Below are 23,243 nucleotides of genomic sequence, written 5' to 3' on the forward strand. Positions count from 1 at the left end.
CCCCAGTGCGGGGTGTGCAGGAGGCAGCCAATCAATGATTATTTCTCATCATTGATGTTTCAATCTCTCTCTCCATCTCCCTTACTCTCTGAAATCAATAAAAACGTATTAAAACACACACACATACACACACACACCAAAACACAACTTAAAAAGAAATCTAGCACTGATTAAGATGATTGATGGCCTACTGCTGGAAAAAAGGTGATTCAATATACTCTTCCCATAAAGAAATATAAGACACCTCCTGTAAGGTGTACAGTAGTAAATGAATGGGGCAGGAATGTAGTTCATTCCTGGAGTTGGAGCTGGAAGTGAATGAAAGATGCACCAAACCTCTATCCTCCCAGACTCTCAGCTGCATCACACAAATAGCAAACACTGCTTCCGTAGTCCCAGTGGGCCACTCGGGCCATTGCTAATGCATTATGTGCTGAGGCAGACTCCCCGTAAGTTTGAATGTCTTTGAACCAGTCCTTAAGGGCTTGAAATGTAGTGTCTCTTTGGCACTCATATGCTTGATTTTATCTTCTCTACCTCAGAAAAGTGCTTGTGCAACCGCCCGGTCTTTTCACAAACCATCACTGTGCTTGATTGTCTGGGTGTGGTCCTGGAGCCATGTAATGGGTTATAAACTGGCCCGCTGATGCAGCGTCATAGACCACAAGAGAAGGGAACAACAATTTTTTCATGATCTCAGTTTAAAGGAGATAACATTGCATTCTGACAACATAATTTTTTTAAATTTTGGATACATTTTGCTCCTAAAATCTTCTTGATAAAAAACATTAATCGGTGAGAAATTGCTATCCTTACATTATGACCAAAGTACTGTGTGAGTTTAGAGATTTTGATTAATGAACTGCAAATATTTCAAATTCTAACGACCCACTTACTTCTCTTTATTTTCCCTTCCTTCTGGCCACATTACTTGATGAGTTTACTCTTGTAGCCCTATTTGTACGTCCCTTAGAGCAAAGGAGCTTTCTTTGTGAAGCAATGAATGGAATGCATGCCCTTAGCTACAGGGGTGGGCAAACTTTTTGACTCGAGGGCCACAATGGGTTCTTAAACTGGACCGGAGGGCCGGAACAAAAGCATGGATGAAGTGTTTGTGTGAACTAATATAAATTCAAAGTAAAGGAGCAGAGGGGAGAGCAAGAGAACCCTCCGCTCTTTCGGCTCCGCGGGCCGGATAGAACAGCCGAATGGGCTGGATCCGGCCCACAGGCCATAGTTTGCCCACGGCTGCCTTAGCATCATGCGAGTCGCTGTTTTCCCAGAGCACCCATTCCTAAAGGCCTATCTGCCACTGCAAATCAGAGATCAAAGTTTTCACCAATTAGGAATAAAATGAAGAAAACAAGGATAACTTTTTCTAAAGCTAATTTTACTTTTTAAATGTTAAGATTATATCTTTCCTACTTTTACGTTTTCATAGCTATAATAATAAAAGCGTAATATGCTAATTAGACCGGACATCCTTTTGGACATCCTTCCAGACGACCTTCCAGATGAAGCCAGGGCTGCGAGGGAAGCCTGGGTCCCGGGTGCCAGAGGGAAGCCTGTGCTGGCACCTGGGGGAAGGAAGGCCTACTCACGCACGAATTTCGTGCATCGGGCCTCTAGTTAAAATATAACCTCTCCTTTCATACAATGATGATAGCAGTGTTTCTAGTCCCTTCTTTCCTATGTCCTCTCTTGTAAAATTAAATGTTAGTAACTCTAAGTCAATATTTTGTGGGTTTTTTGTAATTTTGCTGTCCTAAGCTGGTCAGTTGAAACGAGCTAACACTATGAAAACCATGGCGGTCAACTCATAGCACCAAGGGGGCATGTGAACCTGACAAAGCTGGTCCTGAGGATATCCATATCCGCTCACTGTTTGGATGTGGCTGAGATTCATTCTGCTCCCACAATGGCACAAACTCTAACAAAAACAACTACTAGTAAGCGGTAGGAGAACCACTGGCCCATACTTTTAAATTAGCATAAAAATGAAAGCACCGAGACCTTAGATCACCTAGAAACAAAAAGCTTTAAAAAATGAAAGGCCTGCCGGCCGGTGTGACTCAGGAGTTGAGCATTGATCTGTGAACCAGGAGGTCACAGTTCGATTCCAGGTCAGGCCACGTGCCTGGGTTGCAGGCTCGATCCCTAGTGGGGGGCGTATAGGAGGCAGCTGATCAATGATTCTCTCTCATCATTGGTGTTTCTGTCTCTCTCCTTCTTCCTTCCTCTCTGAATCAATACAGATATATTAAAATAAAAAAAGAAAGGACTTTTGTCTGTCAACTAGCTAAACTTCTCATCTTATAAATAAGGAAAATAAAGCCCAAAGAAGACAGGTGCTCTGTTCAACTTCTCACTAGAACTAAGACTAGAAAGCTGTTGTTTTCATGCTTAGACCAATATTCTCTCCACTTGACTGAGCTGCTTTCAACCTTTAAAATCCTGCTCGGCTGGCAAAATGACCAACCTTAAAAATGTGGCTTTTATCCTTATTTCAAAATACAAAATTCAATAGCATGTCATCAGTAATAACCAACTAGAAAGCAGAATAAATGATTACATTATAATAGCAAAGAAAAATATGAGGTACCTAAAGTAAATTCAACACAAATATGCAAGAGTTTTGTGGAAATTAAAAAAAAAAAAGTAAAGGACATAAAAAAACCCCTGAAAATATGAGAACTATAACATTTTCACAGATGGGATACCACAATGATATCTTGCTGCTTTCAAATTAAAAATAAGCTCTTTTCTTAAAAAAGTGGAAAGACAAGTCACATAGTGTGAAAAGACCACTCACTGGATCCCAGGGAAGTGAGAAAAGATTAGGAACCAGAGTAGCTAAAGAAATCCCACAAATCCAGAAGAAAAACAACCAGCCCAAGAGGAAAATGGACAAAGGACTGGTGAGGAAAGCCAAATGTTTCACAAACACATAAAAAAGTCCAGCTCACTAATTCAGAAAATGTGATTGACATCATTAATACATTTTAAAATTAATTTTTAAATGTACCATTTCAAACCCATTAGGTAGGCAAAATGAAAGTTTTAATGGAGCAAAACCAAGTGTTGGCAAGAATCAGAAGAAAGGAGAACTCTTACCACTCCATGTGGGAGTGGAAAAAGATAACACTCCTTGGAAAAGTCACTTGGCAATATCTAGTAAAGTTGATAATATACCTGTCTTACAACTTGATAATTCTACTCCAGGAATTGTTCTAGAAGCTGTAGCAATTGTCCATAAAAACAAGCAGCAAAAATTGACAACAACCTGAATATCCATTACTAAGAGAATGGGTTAAATAAGTTGTAGTATATTCATACAAAACTATAAAGCAGTTAAAAATAAATGAACTAGCCGAAACTGGTTTGGCTCAGTGGATAGAGCATCGGCCTGTGGACTGGGGGGTCCCGGGTTCGATTCCGGTCAAGGGCATGTACCTTGGTTGCGGGCACATCCCCAGTGGGAGGTGTGCAGGAGGCAGCTGATCGATGTTTCTCTTTCATCAATGTTTCTAGATCTCTATCCCTCTCCCTTCCTCTCTGTAAAATATCAATAAAATATATTAAAAATAAATAAATAAAAATAAATGAACTAGAGCTCTATGCAATAAATCTCAAAAGTATAAATTTTTTAATCCTCACTCAAGGATATGTTTTTATTGATTTTTAGAGAAGGAGAGAGAGAGAGAGAAATATAGATGTGGGAGAAGCATTGATTGTTGCCTCCTGTATACGGCCCTACTGAAACCAAACCTCAACCCAGGTATGAACCCTGACCGGAAATTGAACCCTTGACCTTCTGGTGTATGGGATGATGCTCCAAACAACTGAACAACTCCAGCTAGGACTCAGAAATATAATTTTAAGTGAAACAAGAGAGGTGACGAAGAATTTATACAGTTTGATAACTTTATTCAACGGTTAAAAGCCTGTTGGAAGCTGAAATGCATCTGAATGGAGCTGAAGTGAATGTGAATATGCTGACTACATCCTGGAAGCATTTTTATACCATCTTGAAATTTCAACAAAACTGGCTTTTGCCAGTTTATCCAGCTGTCTTTCAAGAATTGAAAGTTGGGGTTTTCAAAAAAAGAATGGTTAAAAGCCTGAAAGCAATATTTATATAGATGTACTTATATACATGTAGAATGTATGTGTATATTTATGTATAAATATAAAAACTTTCATAACACCATATTCAGGTTACTAGTTACTTCTGGGAAGGGAAGCAAGAAGAGGAATTATATTAGGGAGGGGTAGATAGAACTTGACAAAACTGGGTGGCAGAGACATCCTGGTTTGTTCTATCTTTCTCTATATCCTTACAACAGCTCCAGATAAAATAGTTGAGTTTCTCATGTCCTCACTGGATTTCTATTAAAGGGCAAAGAAAACGATATTTGTCTCGTTGTGATATGGGAGCTGCCTGATGTTATACCTGTCCTACGAGATGGCAATCATCTTGTGCGCCTGAAAACGTTCACTAAAGACAAGAGCGTGCCTCTTCCTTTCCCACATGTCGCGTTGATAGCTGAGAAAACCCCGTCTCAACATGTTCCTGTAAGTTTCATTTCTTGGTTTTCTTCCCTTTTATTATGGAACATTACAAACACACACAAAAGTAGAGAAAATAATGCAAGGAACTTTAATGTACTATCACTTAATTTCAGCTATGAGTCATGAAGATGTAATACAGCTCAGGGAATATAGTCAATTACATCATAAGAACTTTGCATGACAGATGGTTTTCAGACTTAATGGTGATCACATTGTAAGGCATATACATGTTGAATCACTATGTTGCACACCTGAAACAAATATAATATTGTATACCAATTCTACTCCAGTAAATTTTTTTGAAAAATCATAAGACATTTTAAGTTAATGATGAGATAATAAAGTGTACATACAACATGTGTACTGTGGTTAGATACTGTGTTCATGATAGTCAATGAGTTGGTTTCCTCCCTTTAGATTCCTGCGGTCAGTACAGAAGTGAACTGCATTGATATATTGCAAGTAGAAGGATTTAATTTGATAGCCGCTGGGACCTTAAATGGTGTGATCATCTTGTGGAATTTTGTAACATCCACTGTCAAAGAATTGTAAGTTGCATCTTATTCTTAAACAATATAAGTTGTACTACAGAAGAGCCAAAGTAACATTCAGTGCTAAAACAAATAAATCAACAAAAGCAATAAATAAAAGTAGTAGTTGCTATCAAGGGAGGCATTCCTGGAGTCATGATCATTAGGAGACTGTGTTCTAAGTGTCTAAATCCCAGAATCCTCCTATATAATAAAGCTGTAATATGCTAATTGACCGTCACACCCTCACAAGCTGTCAGCACCCACAGCCACAAGATGGCAGCGCCCAGTCCCCTCAGCCCCCCCGGCAGTGAATTTTCATGCGACCGTTACCTTTTAAAAAATCCTTACCCAAGGATATGATTATTTATTTTAGATCATCTGTTCTCGGGTAGCAGGCCTAAGCCAGCAGGTGGGCATCCCCCAAGGGTCCCAGACTGTGAGAGGGTGCAGGCTGGGCTGATGGACCCCCCGTGTGCATGAATTTTCATGCACCGAGCCTCTAGTATATAATAAAAGGCTAATATGCAAATCGACCAAATGGTGGAACGACTAGTCACTATGATGTGCACTGACCACCAGGGGGCAGACACTCAATGCAGGAGCTGCCCCCTGGTGGTCAGTGCACTGGCACAGGGGGAGTTCTGCTCAGCCAGAAGCCGGGCTCACGGCTGGTGAGCGCAGCAGCAGTGGCGGCAGCACTAAGGATGTCTGACTGCAGGCAGTCAGACATCCTCTGAGGGCTCCCGCGGACTGCGAGAGGGTGCAGGCAGGCTGAGGGGACCTCCCCCCAGTGCGTGAATCTCGTGCACCATGCCTCTCATAATATAAATAAGATGAGCCTTAGGTATTTGTGTTCTCAAGTGCTTTGACTTTTACTCTTCTCACTCTAGTCCATGCTTGCATGTGTTATCTCGTCCAAATTCCTAACCTCAACAAATACTTAAAATACACACTAAATTTAAACTCTAGTGTCCCCAGAGCTTCAAACATACATATCTGGCAATTACCAAGCCCCAATTACCTTAAAGCCCCACATGCCCCAAACTTTGGCCCAACCTCCCCCTCCCCCAAACAACTCCTCTTCCTGTATGCCCAGTGACACCATCTACTAAGTGACCAAAATCAAGTGGTGAGAGGCATTCTGGATGGATTTTCCTTCTCATTCACCGCCCCCAACACATCTAATTCATTACAGGTCAGTGCTAACAAGGCCATGGCATTTGCAATTCTAAATCTCAACCAATTAGATTTTCTTCATGCTATGGTCAAAAACGTTACCTTCTCCATGCCAACCATTGTCCTTGCCATTGGCTGTAAAGGAAATAATACAACAGTCGTGTTATTTGCTCTGGATGGATTGCAAGTAATAAGCAATCCACAGCTGTGCAATTGGGCTAGAGAGCAAGGGCCACATGTGAACACACTAGGTCAAAGGAGTCTGTAATATTGTTCTTTGAGGTACAAAGTGGTCAAGAACCTTGATGAGTGAAGTTTAAGCATTTGGGGGAAGGGAAGAGGTATAAAGGAGGGGAGAAGAGAGTGGGAGAGAACAAGGGAAAAGAAGAAGAAAAGGCAAAAGAAATCTCTGCCTCTCTATTTACAGTGCATTACATACTACTGGTCTACCTGGACTCCATGCCCCTTCCCAATCTAAGTCTGAGTCTTTATTTTTAACCAACTTTTTAAAAAAACTGATTTTAGAGAGAAAGAGAGAGGGAGAGAGAGATAGAAACATCAATGATGAGAGAGAATCGTTGATCGGCTGCCTCCTGCTCACCCCCTACTGGGGATTGAGCCTGCAACCTGGGCATGTGCCCTTGACTGGAATGGAACCTGGAACCCTACCTAGTCCGTAGGCTAACACTCTATCCACTGAGCCAAACTGGCTAGGATGTAACCAACTTTTGAGAGGACATGCATCTTTCTTGTTTAGCCCTGGATTTATTCTCCTTTGAACCTTTAGTTGAAGTAGATGTTTCTGCAGAATGCTCCCTCTGTACCCCAGCTCGTGTTCTCTTGGTCCCGGCCCCTAAAATTTCTGTCATCCTTCTGTTCCTTCTCTTCAACCCTCACCCTTAAGCTTCTCTCACAGACTGTATACTTGTCATTTGAATATGCACTGTACAATTTCTCACCCTTTTGTTAATGCAGTTCTCACACTGAGTGTCGGAATGTGCGTGACTCACCACCAAGGGAAATCAGCTAGACACAAAAGGCACAGAGTCCTGATGCCACAGCCTAAGGAGGGGGAAGCTGCCCGAGAACATGTCCCGCGTAAAGGTGGAGCTCCTCCTTGTTGAAGGGCTAGGCATTGTGCCAAGGGATGCTCGCAAACACAACATCTGATCAGAGAATCATAGTGTCTCCTTAGAAAAAGATGATGATGTAAAACAGTTGATTTAGAATCAATGGAGTATTTTTTTCAAAACATATAATTTAGCACAGCAATGTCTAATGTAATTTAGGCCCAGCTTTAAAGGCTCTGACACGAGATATGGTACCCATATTCACGGCGGAGGCCATCTCTGCCTCTACTTCAAACTTTGCCTAAGATCCCTTCGCCAGTCAGGAGAAACAGCTCTTCTCTTCCTGTTCAAAGCTCTTTAGGGACCAAACTAAAAACTGTTCTTGCTGATTAATAATCCATTCCACCATTCAGCTGGTCGGCAGAGTAGGAATACCTAAAAAGTTTGAGCTTAACAAGTCATCAAGCCCACAAGCTCCTCTTTTGAGCTTGGTTCACCCTCCCCCGCCCCCTCAAGAGCTTCCTTCATCACTCAACAGATCCAATTAGCAGAGGCAATTCCATTAAAGGAAAAGGAACATTTTGCTGTGGGGTCCCTTTGCTATAAGAAATGTTAAGTGTGGCTTTAAGAGCTGAGCATGTTCTGGCCAGTGTGGCTCAGGAATTGAGCGTCAACCTATGAACCAGGAGATCATGGTTCAATTCCCGGTCAGGGCACATGCCTGGGTTTCAGGCTTGATCCCCAGAGCGGGAGCGGAGCGTGCACGAGGTAGCCAATCAATGATTCTCATCATTGATGTTTCCCTCTCTTCCACCCCCTTCCTTTCTGGAATCAATAAATATATATATATTTTAAAAAGAGCTGAACATGAAGTGCCAGGGCAGGCGGGTAGGGATTATCGCTGTGCTCCCAGGAAACTGCCTGGGAAGGTGTTCAATTCTTTGGAATCTGGGTCAGTAGGAGACTCCAGTAACAAGAGTAGCATAATCACTGAATTACCTGCTTGTCTTCTCCACTCTGTTCTAAGTTCCTTCATGGCAATAACTATTTTTTTTAAATATATCTTATTGATTTTTTACAGAGAGGAAGGGAGAGGGATAGAGAGCCAGAAACATTGATGAGAGAGAAACATCGATCAGCTGCCTCCTGCACACCCCCTACTGGGGATGTGCCCGCAACCAAGGTACATGCCCTTGACCGGAATCGAACCTGGGTCCCTTCAGTCTGCAGGCCGACGCTCTATCCACTGAGCCAAACCAGTTAGGGCACAATAACTATATTTTATTCAAGTTTATCACTCTACTTGTTCAAAGAGTAGAATTCTAACCTTTTTTTTTTTATCCTCACCCTAGGGTATTTTTTCATTGATTTTTTTTTTTTTTTTTTTTTTTTTTTTTTTAGAGAGAGTGGAAGAGAGAGGGAGAGAAAGGGAGAAATTTGATGTGAGAAAAACACATTGATTGGTTTCCTCCTGCACGTGCCCTGACCAGGGCCCAGGCCAGGGAGGAGCCAGCAACCAAGGTACTTGCCCTTGACCGGATATGAACCGGGGACCCTTCAGTCTGCAAGCTGATGCCCTATCCACTGAGCAAAACCAGCTAGGGCTAGAACTCTAACCTTTAAATTCGATGAAACTTCCAGGATGTTACAGAAGCCCACTCTCTGACCTACAAGTAGGAAGAATAGACCAGCCACTTGAATTAAAGGACATTTACAAACTAAATGTTCGTGTGGCTATACAGAGCCTTATTAAAAAGATATGTTCAAACTCTATACCTCTGCATTTTCTCTTCATGTTCGATATCAGCATTTTAGGAGTTGATTAGCTCTGTGTGGGATTTGTACTATAAGTCATGTAAGTTACCTAATTCTTAAATGTTTATCATGTACATGTATGTTTCTTTCCAGATACAAACCTGAAGATTGCTTCACTGTGAATCCTGACTTGGATCCCAAACGCTATAGAATTAATGACATCATGTTCCTCTTTCGTACCCTTGAATGTGCAAGGTAACTTGGTACTAACGGATAGAGAAATGCTGTCTGAGTCTTACGTGGGTGACATAAAAAGAGTTCTCCCCATCCCAGCCTTTAGGAAGGTACACTTGAGGAATCTCCCCATCCCAGCCTTTAGGAAGGTACACTTGAGGGAAGGCAAATTGGGTTGACTACCTGGTTTCAGCTTTCTTCCCCGTCACTGTCTTTTGTAGTGGATGGTCCCCGGGGATCCGATTTGCTGTGTGGGAATGTAATTTCCTTCACTCGGTCAGACTCACAGCACCCTTTACAACAGTAGCAAAGAGGGGAAATGCTCACTTGACCACACTTGTAGCCAAAATCAAACTCTGTGAGCACGGATGTAACGCAGACGGGACTTGCAAGGCCAACAGGACAGATCAAATGGCAACAGGTCTCATATGGCCTCCACTAAAACAGCAATCGTCATCCATTTCTGGGAGAGCAGGCGATCATTATTTAAATATTGAAGAGGAGGTATTTTTCTCTTTCTATTTGCTTGTGAGGTCTGGTTTTCCATCCATAGGCCTTGGTAAACACATCTCTGGAGAGAAGACAAAAGTTTCTATGCTAGCCTGACCAGTGTGGCTCAGTGGTTGAGCATTGACCTATGAACCAGGAGGTCAGGGTTCGATTCCCTGTCAGTACACATGCTCAGGTTTTGGGCTTGACCCTCAGTAGGGGGCGTGCAGGAAGCAGCCAATCAATGATTCTCATCATTGATGTTTCTATCTCTCCCTTCCTCTCTGAAATCAATAAAAAATACATTTTTTAAAAAAATGTTTCTATGCTAGTTTTGAGTCACCCAGAGGTGAGCCAGAACATATCCCGTGGGCTTGAAATTCCTTATTCTGAGAATATTTTGAGGACTTGTGGATATGCTTGCACCAGACCCCAAGGCACTGTTCAGCCCATTCTAGCAGTGTCGCAGGTGGACCAGGCCAGAACCCAACACTGTAAAGCAGAAGTTAGCCAGGCCACTCAGGGCCCCACCCCTACCCCCACCCATCCCACCACTAGAGGCAGTGTCAGAACCTCTGGGACTGCATCCAGCCTTAGGCGTGGGACAGGGCAGATGTTTCGTTCCCAGACCAGGCAGCAGTGAACCTTAATTCCTGAGGCTCCCCAGCCGTCTCCACCAACACCAGGCAGATGAGCATTTGTGACACAAGATATGGGGTGTGCTTTGTTTCATACGTAAGCGGCTCAGTATCTACAGAGGATGAAAGAAGGAATGAACTGAAATCAAAGCAGAGAAGAGCACCCTTTGAGTATGAAAGAATCTTAACGTTTCCTCTTTGGGCTTCTTCCCTGTCCTTACAGGATGTCAAGTCAGGATTCCGTATGCTCTTCTTCCCAGTGTGACTCTAGTAAGGGTCCTCAGAGCAGCAAGGTAAGCAAGAAATAGGGAGAGTGTGTCTTACTTTCACACCCAATATTGGTTCAAAAATCAGGGTTGTTGCATTTGCGCCCTTCCTTCAATAGACAGTAAAAGGGCCCTGGCCGGGGTGGCTCAGTGGGTTGCGTGTCATGCTGTGCACCAAAGGTTGCCGGTTTGATTCCCAGTTAGGGCACATGCAGGCTCAGGATCAGGAGGCAGTCAATGAATGCTGCGCTCTCACATCTGTGTTTCTCTCTCTCCCTCTCCCCTCCCCTCTCTCTAAAAAAAAATCAAAAAAACATTCTTAAGAAAAGTAAAGAGGAAAAAAAGTTCTGTGTATCTGTATGTAAAACTTTGTTTTGTTTTTCTTAAAAGCAATATCTAAACTGATTTCATCCATTTTTCCCTATTTCTGAAGGCTTTCATTACTTCAAATAATCTATAATAATAAAAGCATAGTATGCTAATTAGACCAGACAGCCAAACAACCTTCCAGACGTCCTTCCGGATGAAGCTGGGGCTGCGAGGGCTGAGCCCCTTGCACAAATTTTGTGCATCAGGCCTCTAGTCAATATATAATCATGAATAAAGTAAATTACAGATGCTACTTTTACATTGGAAAAATAATTTTAGATGGTTTTGCTAAACGCATTCCATACATTTCACAGGTGGAAGAGACAACACAATGTAATGTATGGTTTTCAAGTTGTTTTCAGTTACGATTTTACATATGTTTACACATAACACTTCTAGTTAGGATGTTGTGTAAAGGGGAGTTTTCACTGCAAAAAATAATTAAAAACCACTAGCATGGTGGAAAGAATATTAGGAGTCAGATAGACCTGAACATGAATCCAAGTGTTCTGTTTATCTGATTAGCCTCAGAAACAGCCTTTAATCTCTGAGTTTCCATTTCTTCATCTGTGAAAAGGGAATAATACACCCACCTGCATGGTTGTTAATAAAATTCAAAATAATGTACACCACGAACGGGGCACACATTAGGCATTTAGTTACTCTCGTTATTATGCTATCTCTGAGAGACTAGGAGGAAGTTGTCACAGATACCCAATTTAGGAACGTGAAAATCTCTGCAATACATATTTCAAAGAATTAATCCAAAAATAACTTTAACGCTTAGCAATGTGTTAGCTATCTGAAGTCTACTGATCCAGTATATCTCATTTCCTTACAATGATTTAGAAGTATCTTCTTTTTCTCCCCTAATCCAGGGAAGCAAGCAGAGCATACACGATGGTGAGGGCAAGGGTCAGTATGAAGTCACCTCACTCCCTTACTCTAAAATGATTGCTTTGTGCCCTAGCCAGTTTGGCTCAGTGGATAGAGCGTTGGTCTGTGGACTGAAGGGTCCTGGGTTCGATTCCAGTCAAGGTCTTATGGCGGGGTTGTCGGTTTGATCCCCAGTGGGAGGCATGCAGGAGGCAGCCAATCAGTGATTCTCTCTCATCATTGATGTTTCTATCTCTCTCTCCCCCTTTCTCTTCCTTTCTGAAATTGATAAAAGTATATATTTTTTAATCCAAAATATTACTGCGCCTCTTAATCCTCTAAAACTGATACTAGATGCATAAGCCATTCTGTATGTGTAAGGCCTGAGCCGGATGTTTACGCGTTTTTGGCGGTTATGTACAGTGAAGAGGCTTTGCAACAGGACCAAAAGCAAGCTCTTAGGTTTTTTATGGGAGTCCATTTGCTAATGCCGTATTGTTCTCTGCCCTGATTGAAACTCTCTTGGGTAAAAAAAAAAAAAGGAATCTAGGGAAAAGAATGTGTTGTTTTGGGTATTTTCTACCCGCGTTCTAGAAGACCTTGAATTCCAAGTGTTGCCAGCACCATGGCAGCTCATTAATTCTCCAAGTAGGTGAGCAAGCGGATGTCATTGAGGGAGAGCAACAGCCAGCGGACAAAAAACACGTTGGAGGCACCGGTGTTGCTGAGACTCAGCCTCCTGTCCTGGTCACCGCTCACGAGGACGGCCACCTGCGCTTATGGAGCATAGAGGTGATTAGGCCCACTATTTACTTGGCATAGAAAAGGATGAGAAAGGGCCCTGGCCGGTGCTGCTCAGTGGATAGAGCGTCGACCTGCGGACTGAAGGGTGCCGGGTTCCAGTCCAGTCAAGAGCACGTACCTTTAGGGCTCGTGCAGGAGGCAACCAATCAATGTGTTTCTCTCACATGGATGTTTCTCTCTGTCTTTCCCTCTCTCTTCCACTCTCTCTAAAAAAATCAATGGAAAAATATCGGGTGAGGATTAAAAAATAGTCATAATAAAATAAAACAAGTGAGATGCACGTAAACCTGGAAAGAATGTTTGTTTAAAATAATATATAACTAGAAAAGAGATCTGAGGAATTGCATGAAAAGGATCAGGAGAAGTACAAAAGTCAACCCCCAAATGTATAAATGATCTGTAATAATCAGAGTCCAGATGCCAATCACGAATGGTTATTTACATCTTTATAAATATTTAATTTCAAGAAAATGAGTTTTGGGGGGGGTCAGGGAGCAATGTGGAAATAAGGACACATATGTAATACCTTAATCAATAAAGAAAAATATTTTTTAAACTTAAGAAAGAAAATGAGTTCCCTATGGATAGTTTCAAATTACTTTTCCTACACATAGAACCGTGTTTCCGTAGTAAAGATGATTTTTTAGATAGATCACTTATAGAGAACCTCAACTCCCATGTGAATACGTTACAGAATTTGTGTTTATCCTCCATGCAGGGACGACTGCTGAAGGATATGCTACCTTTTACAAAGCATTCTGCCATTTCTCTGACATCGCTGCATACCGACTCCTGTTCCAGGGTACTACTGACCAGCAACGTGGGTAAGTCACCGTCTTCATGTGGTTGGTCCCGGCTATCGTAACCTGCAAGATATAGAAAAGGAGAACATGTGGCATGCGGTCATACAAGAGAATAAGAGCGATGCTCAAAAATGAGAGGAGGTGTTTAGTGCTAAGGATAGCTTGCTGAATGAACAGATGAATGGATGTGAACACCTAATTCATTCCTAATTCCTTATAGCAAGACATTCTGTTTCTCTCATCTTTAAGTTGCGTATAGGACTACCCTTACCTTACATATTGGGGAGAAGGTAAAGTTTTCATTTTTAATCTTGAAAGGGTTGTGTTGCATTGGTCTTCATTATTAAAGGGAGAAGTGGCGTGAACAGAGAGGAAATGAAGTATTTGTTCTCAATAGGAGCTTTATTTTATACTTGCTGTTAATAACTAATATAGTTGATCTTAATTCTTTAATGTAATGATACTCTTTTTGGTGTTTTTCTGTTTGTTTTATTTTTTATTGAATTTATTAGGGTGGCATTGGTTAATAAATTATATAGGTTTCAGGTGTACAATTCTATAATACATCAACTGTACATTGTATTGTGTGTTCACCACCCCAAGTCTCCTTCCATCACCATTGATCCCCACCTCCCTCCACCCGTCCCCGCTCTGGTAACCACTATACTATTATCTGTATGTGAGGTTTTTTTCTTCCTTGCTTGCTTAATCTCTTCACCTTTTTCACCCAGGCTTGCAACCCTCCTCCCCTCTGACAGTTGTTAGTCTGCTCTTTATCTCTGTGTCCATTTCCGTGTTGTTTAGTTGTTTATGTTGTTAGTTGGAGTCCACATACGAATGAAACCATATGGTACTTGTCCTTCTAACTGGCTTATTTCACTTAGCATAATGCTCTCCAGGTCCATCCATGCTCAACCCCTGAGCCACACGGACCGGGCTCTCCTTCACTTTTGAAGAATAATTTCTAAGGACACAGAATTCTAGGTTGGTGGGTTTTTTTCCTCAACATTTAAATATTTCACTCCATTCTCTTCTTGCTTACGTGATTTCCAGGTGACAGATGTAATTCTTACCTTTACTTCTCTATAAGGAAGGTGGAGTTTTTCCCTGTGGCTTCTTTCAAGCTTTTTTCTTTATGTTTGAGTTTCTGCAGTTTGAATATGATGTGCCTAGGTGTAGTCATTGTTGCTTTTTAAAATCTAGTTGTTGCAACTATCATTTGGATTGTAGGGCGATTATCTTCATAATGATTTAGGCTTCATTTGGTCGTTGTGTGCTCATATTTCATCTACCCCGATGTCGGGAAGAACTTTTCATTTTGACGTATTAAGCCAGAAACAGAAAAGAATTGCCACATATAAAAATTGATATGAAGTTTCTTCTTTCATTTCTGGTTCCTCAGATTCTACTTTATTTACTACTAGTGTGTCCCCCCTCAGCCCGGCCTGCGCCCTCTCACAGTCCAGGATACTCTCGGGGGATGTCCAACTGCCATGGAGGCAGGAGAGGTTCCCACCACCACCCACCACCACTGTGCTCACCAGCCATGAGCCTGGCTTCTGGCTGAGCAGCGCTCCCCCTGTGGGAGCTCACTGACCACCAGGGGGCAGCTCCTACATTGAGCGTCTGCCCCCTGGTGGTCAGTGCGCCTCATAGCGACCTGTCATTCCACCATTCGGTCAATTTGCATATTAGCCTTTTATTATATAGGATTATAAATGCCTGAGTCAAAATACCTTGGCAGTCTAGATAGTACTGACTTGGACAACAGAATACTGAATTACATATTGCGATGTTTACATTTTATACAGAAGGACACGTTATCCTTTGCAGTATTAGTTCCTTCCTGGATCCACCTCATGATGAAAAGGTAAGAACTTAATCTTTGTCTAATCTTTATCGGCACATATGGATTGAGCATCTCTCTGTGGTTGACATCACAAAAGACCTACAAGCCAAGACTTCCTACTCTCATGTCATATATACACTAGAAAACAGGCCACATGACAAATAACACTGGTCTATTGGGGAAAGAGGGGGTGAGTGAGTGAGTGAGTGAGTGAGTGAGTGAGCGAGCCAGCCAGCCAGCCACTGGTCACTTTGCACCTACTTCATGTTTTGTTTTTGGTTTTTTGTTTTTGTTTTTTCATATATTTTTATTTATTTCAGAGAGGAAGGAAGAGGGGGAGACAGATGGAAACATCAATGATGAGAGAGAATCATGGATCAGCTGCCTCCTGCATGCCCCCCAGTGGCGATCAAGCCCACAACCTGGGCATGTGCCCTGACCGGGAATCGAACCGTGACCTCCTGGTTCATAGGTCGATTCTTAACCACTGAGCAACACTGGCCAGGCTAAAAATTGAATTTTTGAGACCTTAACAAGCAAAAGACGAGCTCATTGGGGCAGGAGCGCCCATCACCTTCCATATATGCCCGCACCATTCACTCCTAAGCCGGGCTCTTTAATGATTAATAGTTTGTTCAAGATTGCATTTTAATCAGCACATACTTATTCCAAGGTATATGCTTTATCGTTGCCATCTAGAAATTCAAGCAGCTGCTTGCCTGGCGTGCTCATTCTTTAGAAATTGTTCAAGCGATCTACGTAGAAGACAAGCAAGTGGTGCTGACTGCCTCTGTGGATGGCTCAGTAAGGTATGGGCTCCATGCTGGTTGTTGTGGTTGTTTTTAATCCTCACCCAAGGATAGTTTTCCATTGACTTTTAGGGAGTGGAGGAGAGGGAGAGAGACAGAGAGAAACATCGATGTGAGAGACACATGGATGGGTTGCCTCCCACACACATCCTGACCAGGGCTAGGGATCTAGCCTGCAACTAAGGTGCAAGCCCTTGACTGGAATCGAACCCGGGACCCTTCAGTCCATAGGCCAATGCTCTATCCACTGAGCCAAACCGGCTAGGGCTGGACTTTTGTGCTATGAATTCAGGGTTTTGAGTATGAAAGGAAAAGGATATTAAACTACAGTCGAAGTACATCCCCTAAACGCAATCATGCTTAACTGACTGAAATAAATAAAAAATAACTAAAGGTGGCAAAAACGGCCTTGGGGAGAGGGCCGTTGGTTTGGAAGTCTTTTCCATGCCCACGGAAACGAGGTGCCTTGTCATCTGTGTTCGAATGTATAACAAATACTTCCAATGGGTGGGTTTTTGTAGACTTTTTTCAAAGAATTAAGCAAGATGGAGAGCTCAGAGAGGTAAGCCCAGCCCAGGGAAGACCACAAGAAGAGACACAGAGTCAGAAGTCAGTACGAAGTCACAGGCACGGCCGGCGTGGCTTAGGGGTTAGCATCGACCTGTGAACCAGGAGGCCATGGTTTGATTCCCAGTCAGGACAATTGCCAGGGTTGAGGGCTCGATCCCCAGTGGGGGGTGTGCAGGAGGCAACCAAACAATGATTCTCTCTGATTATTGATGTTTCTATTTTCTTTTTCTTTTTTAAAAAATATATTTTTATTGATTTCAGAGAGCAAGAGAGAGGGAGAGGGAGATAGAAACATCAATGATGAGAATCATTGATCAACTGCCTCTTGCACGCCCCCTGCTGGGGACCGAGCTCACAACCCGGGCATGTGCCCTTGACCAAAATAGAATCCGGGACCCTTCAGTCTGCAGGCTGGTGCTCTATCCATTGAGCCAAACTGGCTAGGGCTCATCATTGATGTTTCTATCTCTCTTTCTCTCTCCCTTCCTCTCTGAAATCAAAAATATATTTTGGAAAAAATATATACATGGGGGGGGGGAGTCATAGAATAGAAAAAGCAATATTGAGACGGTGAAAGGGAGCTAACTGTTTCCGTGGCAATGTGATTGATTTTGCAAACCCAGCCTTTGTTCCTCCTGCATGGCTGCCTCACTGCTTCAGCAGGTTAGCGCAGAGCTGCAACGGGAGCAACTGAGGGGCCTTCCACTAGGACTGTGGCCAGAACATTCTTAGAGAGCCGCCCTTCAGGGTCAGCTTTCTTAACTCATCTTGCAAGGCCCCCTTCCAAAAATAGAATACACACACACACACACACACACACACACACACTTTATTTCAGAGAGGAAGGAAGAGGGAGAGAGAAACATCAGTGATGAGAGAGAATCATTGTTTGGCTGCCTCCTGCACACCCCACACTGGGGATCAAGCCTGCAACCCGGGCTTGTGCCCTGACCGGGAATCGAACCGTGACCTCCTGGTTCATAGGTCAACGCTCAACCACTGAGCCATGCCAGTTGGGCCTTTTTTTATTACGGTATAATTTACATATATCATTAGTAAATGATTCAATATTTGTATATATTGTAAAATAATGTACGACATAATGGTTCAATATTTGTATATATTGTAAAATGATCACCACAATAAGTCTAGTTAACATCAAGTCTCTCTAACATTCATTACCACAAATAGTTATTAAAATGTTTTTCTTGTGATGAAGATTTTGAAGATCTCTTAGCAACTTTCAAATATACAATATAGTATTATTAACTATAGTCACCATGATATACAAGGCCTACTTGTTTTTAATTGCCTACGTAATGCTATATATGCATACATAAAATGCTAAAAACACAAAAATATATATTAATAGCAATGTCATGACATTTATTGAGATAAATTGTCACATATTAAAATGTTTTAAAATTATGGTGATGAATTGTCCTCTTAAGAGAATAAATTTAAGGTTGGGGGGGGGGGGCTGTAAGAGATCAACCGAAGGACTTGTATGCATGCATATAAGCATAACCAATGGATACAAGACACTGGGGGGGGGGCAGGTAAAGGCATGTACTGGGGGGTAGGGGAGGCCGAGGGGGAGGTCAATGGGGGAAAAAAAAGGAGACATATGTACTACTATTTGTAATACTTCAAACAATTAAAAAAAAAGAGAGAATAAATTTAGGTAAGATGGAGAGGTAGAGAGGCTCCAAAGTGTATTAGCGAGTTTAAAATAAATGAAAGGTTTTACAACTGCTACCGCAGAAATACAAAGGATTGTAAAAGAGCATTATTAATGGCTACATGCTACCAAATCAGACAACCTAGAAGTGAACACAATTTTAGAATAATAAAACTTTCTTCGATTAAATCACGAAGAATTAGGAAACCTGAATAGACTGACAATGAAGAAATTAAAACAGTAATCAAAACCTCCCAAAAAACAAAACACTAGGACCAGATGGCTTTCCTGGTAAATTCTACCAGACACACCAAGTAGATTTAATACCTGCCCCTTTCAAACTCTTCCAGAAGGTGCATGCTTCTTAACTCACTGTGCAAGGCCAATAGGACCCTGGCACCAAAACCAGGTAAGGGTAGCATCAACGAAGAAAATGACAGGCTGATATCGCTGACGAACATAGGTGTAAAAATCCTCAAAAAAATATTAGCAAATCGGCCGAAACCGGTTTGGCTCAGTGGATAGAGCGTCAGCCTGCGGACTGAAGGGTCCCGGGTTCGATTCCGGTCAAGGGCATGTACCTTGGTTGCGGGCACATCCCCAGTGGGAGGTGTGCAGGAGGCAGCTGATCGATGTCTCTCTCTCATCGATGTGTCTAACTCTCTATCCCTCTCCCTTCCTCTCTGTAAAAAAATCAATAAAATATATCTAAAAATATATATATATATATATTAGCAAATCAAATACAGCGATACACTGTAAGGATCTTACACCACAGTCAAGTGGGATCCCTCCAGGGATGCAAGGATGGCTCAGCATGAGAAAATCAATCCATGTGAAACCCACATTAACTAAATGAAGTAAAACGGTCAGTGTTTGCATATCACATATTAGTTATATGGAGAAGAGCCTAAAGACACCAGCAAAAAAAAAACAAACGTTAGAAATAATAAATGATAAATGAATATAATGAAGTTATAGGATACAAAATCAATACAGAGAAATTTTTGTGTTTCTAAATACTAACAATGCACTATCTGAAAGAAAAAAGAAAAAAGGCAATCCCACTTACGATCACAATGAAAAGAATAAAATGCCTAGAAATAAACTTACAAAGGAGAGGAAAGGCCTATACACTGAAAACTATAAGACATTGTTGAAATTGAAGACACAAAGAAATAGAAAGACATTTGTGTTCATGGATTGGAACAATTCACATTATTAAAATGTTCGTATTGCCTAAAGCAATCTACAGATTCGAGGCAATCCCTATCAAAATACCAAAGGCATTGTTAGGACAAAATAGGACAAAACATCCTAAATTTGTAGTGTGATACCATAAAAGACCCCAATTAGCCAAAACAATCCTGAGAAAGAAGAACAAAGTCAGTATGAGCTCTGATTAGATTAATTGAGCAGTGTTACTTGGAGAAAAACCTGTTCCTTATTTTCTGGCTTCAATGAATGGTTATCCTAAGTACAAATTCAAATTGACATTTTCTGAAGTTGTTGTAGATTAGAACTCTAGCTAATAAAAATGTTTATGTTATGATTAGATCCATATATTTAATGAGAAGAGTTCTGGACTCAAGTTTAAAATCCATGATGAAAACCTTGTCATTAACAAAATAACTTCCACTGAATTCCAGTGACTTTTTTCTCCCCGTCTTTTGCCTTTTCTTAGGCTCTGGCATGCCTTCAATGGCCATTACTGTGGGTATTTTGGACAGCGAAGGCCCTTTGACCTAGCACAGACAACTGATTTCATTTTGCCTTGTGATGTTAGTGAGTACCCCATAGAAATAAAAGAAGAGAGCAAGTTCACAGAAAATAAACAAAAATATGACTATCCTCTGGTATTTGACCGGCAAAGGTAAGGCCATTGGGTTTCCTTTAGAGAGCAGACAAGAATTAAGCTATTATCAGGTTTGCGCAGTGGCAGTATTGTAGCCAATGAGCTTTATCCAAGGCGTGATTATTGCTAATTTAGAAGTAATAATAATTATTATTATTTAGTTTAATAATAGTTTAATAATTTAATAATTATAATTAAATTATTAGTTTAATAATAATAATGATGTTATTATTATTATTATTAAACTATTATGATACCGTAACACTGTGCTGGACATGAAAAATTCAAAGGTGAAAAACTCAAAATTTTTCAATAATTTCGCAATCCAGTGGGAGGGTGCACCAAGATTTATAACTCAGTGTAACAGAACTGCTAAGAATATCAGTTCCTAAGATAATCACAGAGGGACAAAGAGGATTTATCCAAATAAAAAAGACCAAAGAGGCAATTGCCTACACAAAGGCACAAAATGATGAAACACTATTACATATAGTCATTCAAGTGCAGGGAGCAAGTAGAGAAGACGTGGCAGAAGATAAAGCAAGAAAAGTCTATAGATTTCAGACAGGAAGGGAGAGGGAGAGAGAGAGATAGAAACTTCAAAGATGAGGGTTGATCGGCCACCTCCTGCAGGCCCCACACTGGGGACCGAGCCCGCAACCCAGGCATGTGGCCTGACCAGGAATCGTAGGACCTTCTGATTCATAGGTCGAGGCTCAACCACGTGGGGTATATAAAGACTAAAGCAAAAAGAGCTTCTGTTATGGGCCAACATAAAGATTTTCAACTTGACTGACATCACTGTGACAGAATATACAAGAGGAAAAGCAGGTCTGGAGAAAAAGATGGTGTATATGATTGTCTAGTCACTAAGCTGTATGTCTGAAACCAACACAAAATAAAACTGGAAAAAAAGATACTGAGTTTGGCTTTGGACAGGTTGAAGTCTAAGATGCCTGTGGGATATTATTTTTTAAACTAATAATAGAGGCCTGGTGCACGACTTTCATGCACTGGTGGAGGGTCCCTCAGCCCAGCCTGTGCCCTCTCACAGTCCAGGCCCCCTCAGGGGATTTCTGCTGGAGAGTCCTTAGCACTGCTGCGGAGGCGGGAGAGGCCCCCACCACCACCTCTGCACTCGCTTCTGGCTGAGCGGTGCTCCCCCTGTGGGAGCGCACTGACCACCAGGGGGCAGCTCCTGTGTTGAGTGTCTGCCCCCTGGTGGTCAGTGCGCATCATAGCAACTGGTCGTTCCACCGTTCGGTCTATTTGCATATTAGCCTTTTATTATATGCTTCTTAAACATAGGCAAAAGTAAGTTTTAACTAAATAGAACCTTCCCTGAGTCACCCAAATATCAAACATTGCTTTGGTACCCAAGGTTTCCTCATCCCTACTGTGCAGTATTTTTCCCAATGGCTATGTAATGAATTTAACAGCACGGAGTGCTCAGGTCTAGCAGAAATCTCTTTCATTTACTGAGAGAAATCTGGGAAGCCAAAGGGAATAAGACTTAAGTACAGAGGTGGCATCGTTAGAGCTGGTGCCAGGGAGCCGGAGGGTTCGGGACCCAGAGGGTAAAGGTGTGGATAGGTGGGTAACAGCTTTTCTTATTTCCTCGTGTGCAGATGGCAGAAAATGAGCTCCATGGCTTTGCTTTTCAAACGGACACCTTCCAAGCCCTTTAAAGTGGAGCATGATTTTAAGTTTTTCAAGTCTCTTTCTTCTCCCAAGGTAATTCTTAAAAATCCAACAAGAATACTGTAGTTTTCCTGAATTCACATAGGTATAGTGTATTGATTTGCTATTGCTGCTATGACAGATTACTACAAACTAAATGGTTTAAACAACACACATTAATCATTTGACTGTTCTGTAAGTCAGAAGTCAGACCTCCTGGGCCCCACCAGTGTGACTTAGTGGTTGAGCATCAATCTGTGGACCAGGAGGTCATGGTGTGATTCCTGGTCAGGGCACAGGCCCAAGTTGCGGGCTTGATCCCCAGAAGGGAGCATGCAGAAGGCAGCCAATCAATGATTCTCTCTCATCATTGATGTTTCTATCTCTCTCTCCTTCTCCCTTTCTCTCTGAAATCAATAAAAAAGTAAATTTTTAGGAAAATGGCAAACACTTGCCTAAGGTCCTGCAGCTAAGAAGTGGCAGAGTCAGAATTTGAACCCAGGAATTTTGCCGCCTACGGAACGTGCCCTTTTCATGAAACATCCGCTCCTCTGTGTTGCAGATTCGAAAACATGCCTTGGAAGGCTTCTTGACTGAAAACAGGGAGGCGGGGATTGTTTTTGGGTCTCTGCCTATATACAGGGTGAGTTGAGTGTTCCCAGGACTGGAGTGGTGACGGGACGATAGGGAATCTCACATGTCATTCCCGACCCTGGGCTCCCGAGCCAGGCTGGAGAAAATCCACGTCACCGGGCTGAGCGATGTCTGTGTCCGACCCAAGAGGCCTTCGGTCTCTGTGTCAGCAGCCTTGATCACTCACCTCTGCCTTCCCTGTGGAGCAGCACCACAGGGAACTGCTTTGAACTTGATCCCAGCTCTTCATTACCCTTCAGCCTGGCACACACACCTTTCACGCTCTGGCCCCTGCCTGACCTGTGTGCCCTCCTTTCCACCACCTTCTCCAGTGACCCCTGTCCTCCAGCTGAGCCAGACTACTTGCTGTTCCTTAAGCATCAGCATTCCTTCCTCCTCGGTGACTTTGCCTGTGCTGGCCCCCTGCCCAGAATTCACCCGCCCCTTGTTTCCCTCCAAATCCCCCCTCATCCTTCAGGTCTCCGTTCCAGATCACCTCTGTCAAAGTAAAGAACCAATTGATTAACCAAGAGTAATAACATGAAGATAAAATATTTCAACTTAATTCTAACTTATTATTT

At 42.1% G+C, this 23,243-nt stretch overlaps 1 protein-coding gene across 1 annotated transcript in view; it reads left to right on the forward strand.

Moving 5' to 3' along the window:
- Positions 1–23,243, forward strand: part of WDR64 (WD repeat domain 64) — a gene marked incomplete at both ends in the record, with an annotated part of 58,975 nt that overhangs the window by 31,382 nt on the left and 4,350 nt on the right. Inside the window, 12 exons of the mRNA XM_080651038.1 lie at positions 4,399–4,575; positions 4,990–5,120; positions 9,260–9,361; positions 10,691–10,760; positions 11,981–12,017; positions 12,631–12,770; positions 13,501–13,606; positions 15,397–15,455; positions 16,134–16,243; positions 20,179–20,367; positions 21,978–22,083; positions 22,592–22,672. Coding sequence (XP_080507164.1) covers positions 4,399–4,575; positions 4,990–5,120; positions 9,260–9,361; positions 10,691–10,760; positions 11,981–12,017; positions 12,631–12,770; positions 13,501–13,606; positions 15,397–15,455; positions 16,134–16,243; positions 20,179–20,367; positions 21,978–22,083; positions 22,592–22,672 — 1,308 coding nt within the window. The remainder of the gene's footprint in view (positions 1–4,398; positions 4,576–4,989; positions 5,121–9,259; positions 9,362–10,690; positions 10,761–11,980; positions 12,018–12,630; positions 12,771–13,500; positions 13,607–15,396; positions 15,456–16,133; positions 16,244–20,178; positions 20,368–21,977; positions 22,084–22,591; positions 22,673–23,243) is intronic.

The sequence above is a fragment of the Plecotus auritus genome, assembly GCF_963455305.1.
Source record: "Plecotus auritus genome assembly, chromosome: 14".
NCBI lineage: Eukaryota > Metazoa > Chordata > Mammalia > Chiroptera > Vespertilionidae > Plecotus > Plecotus auritus.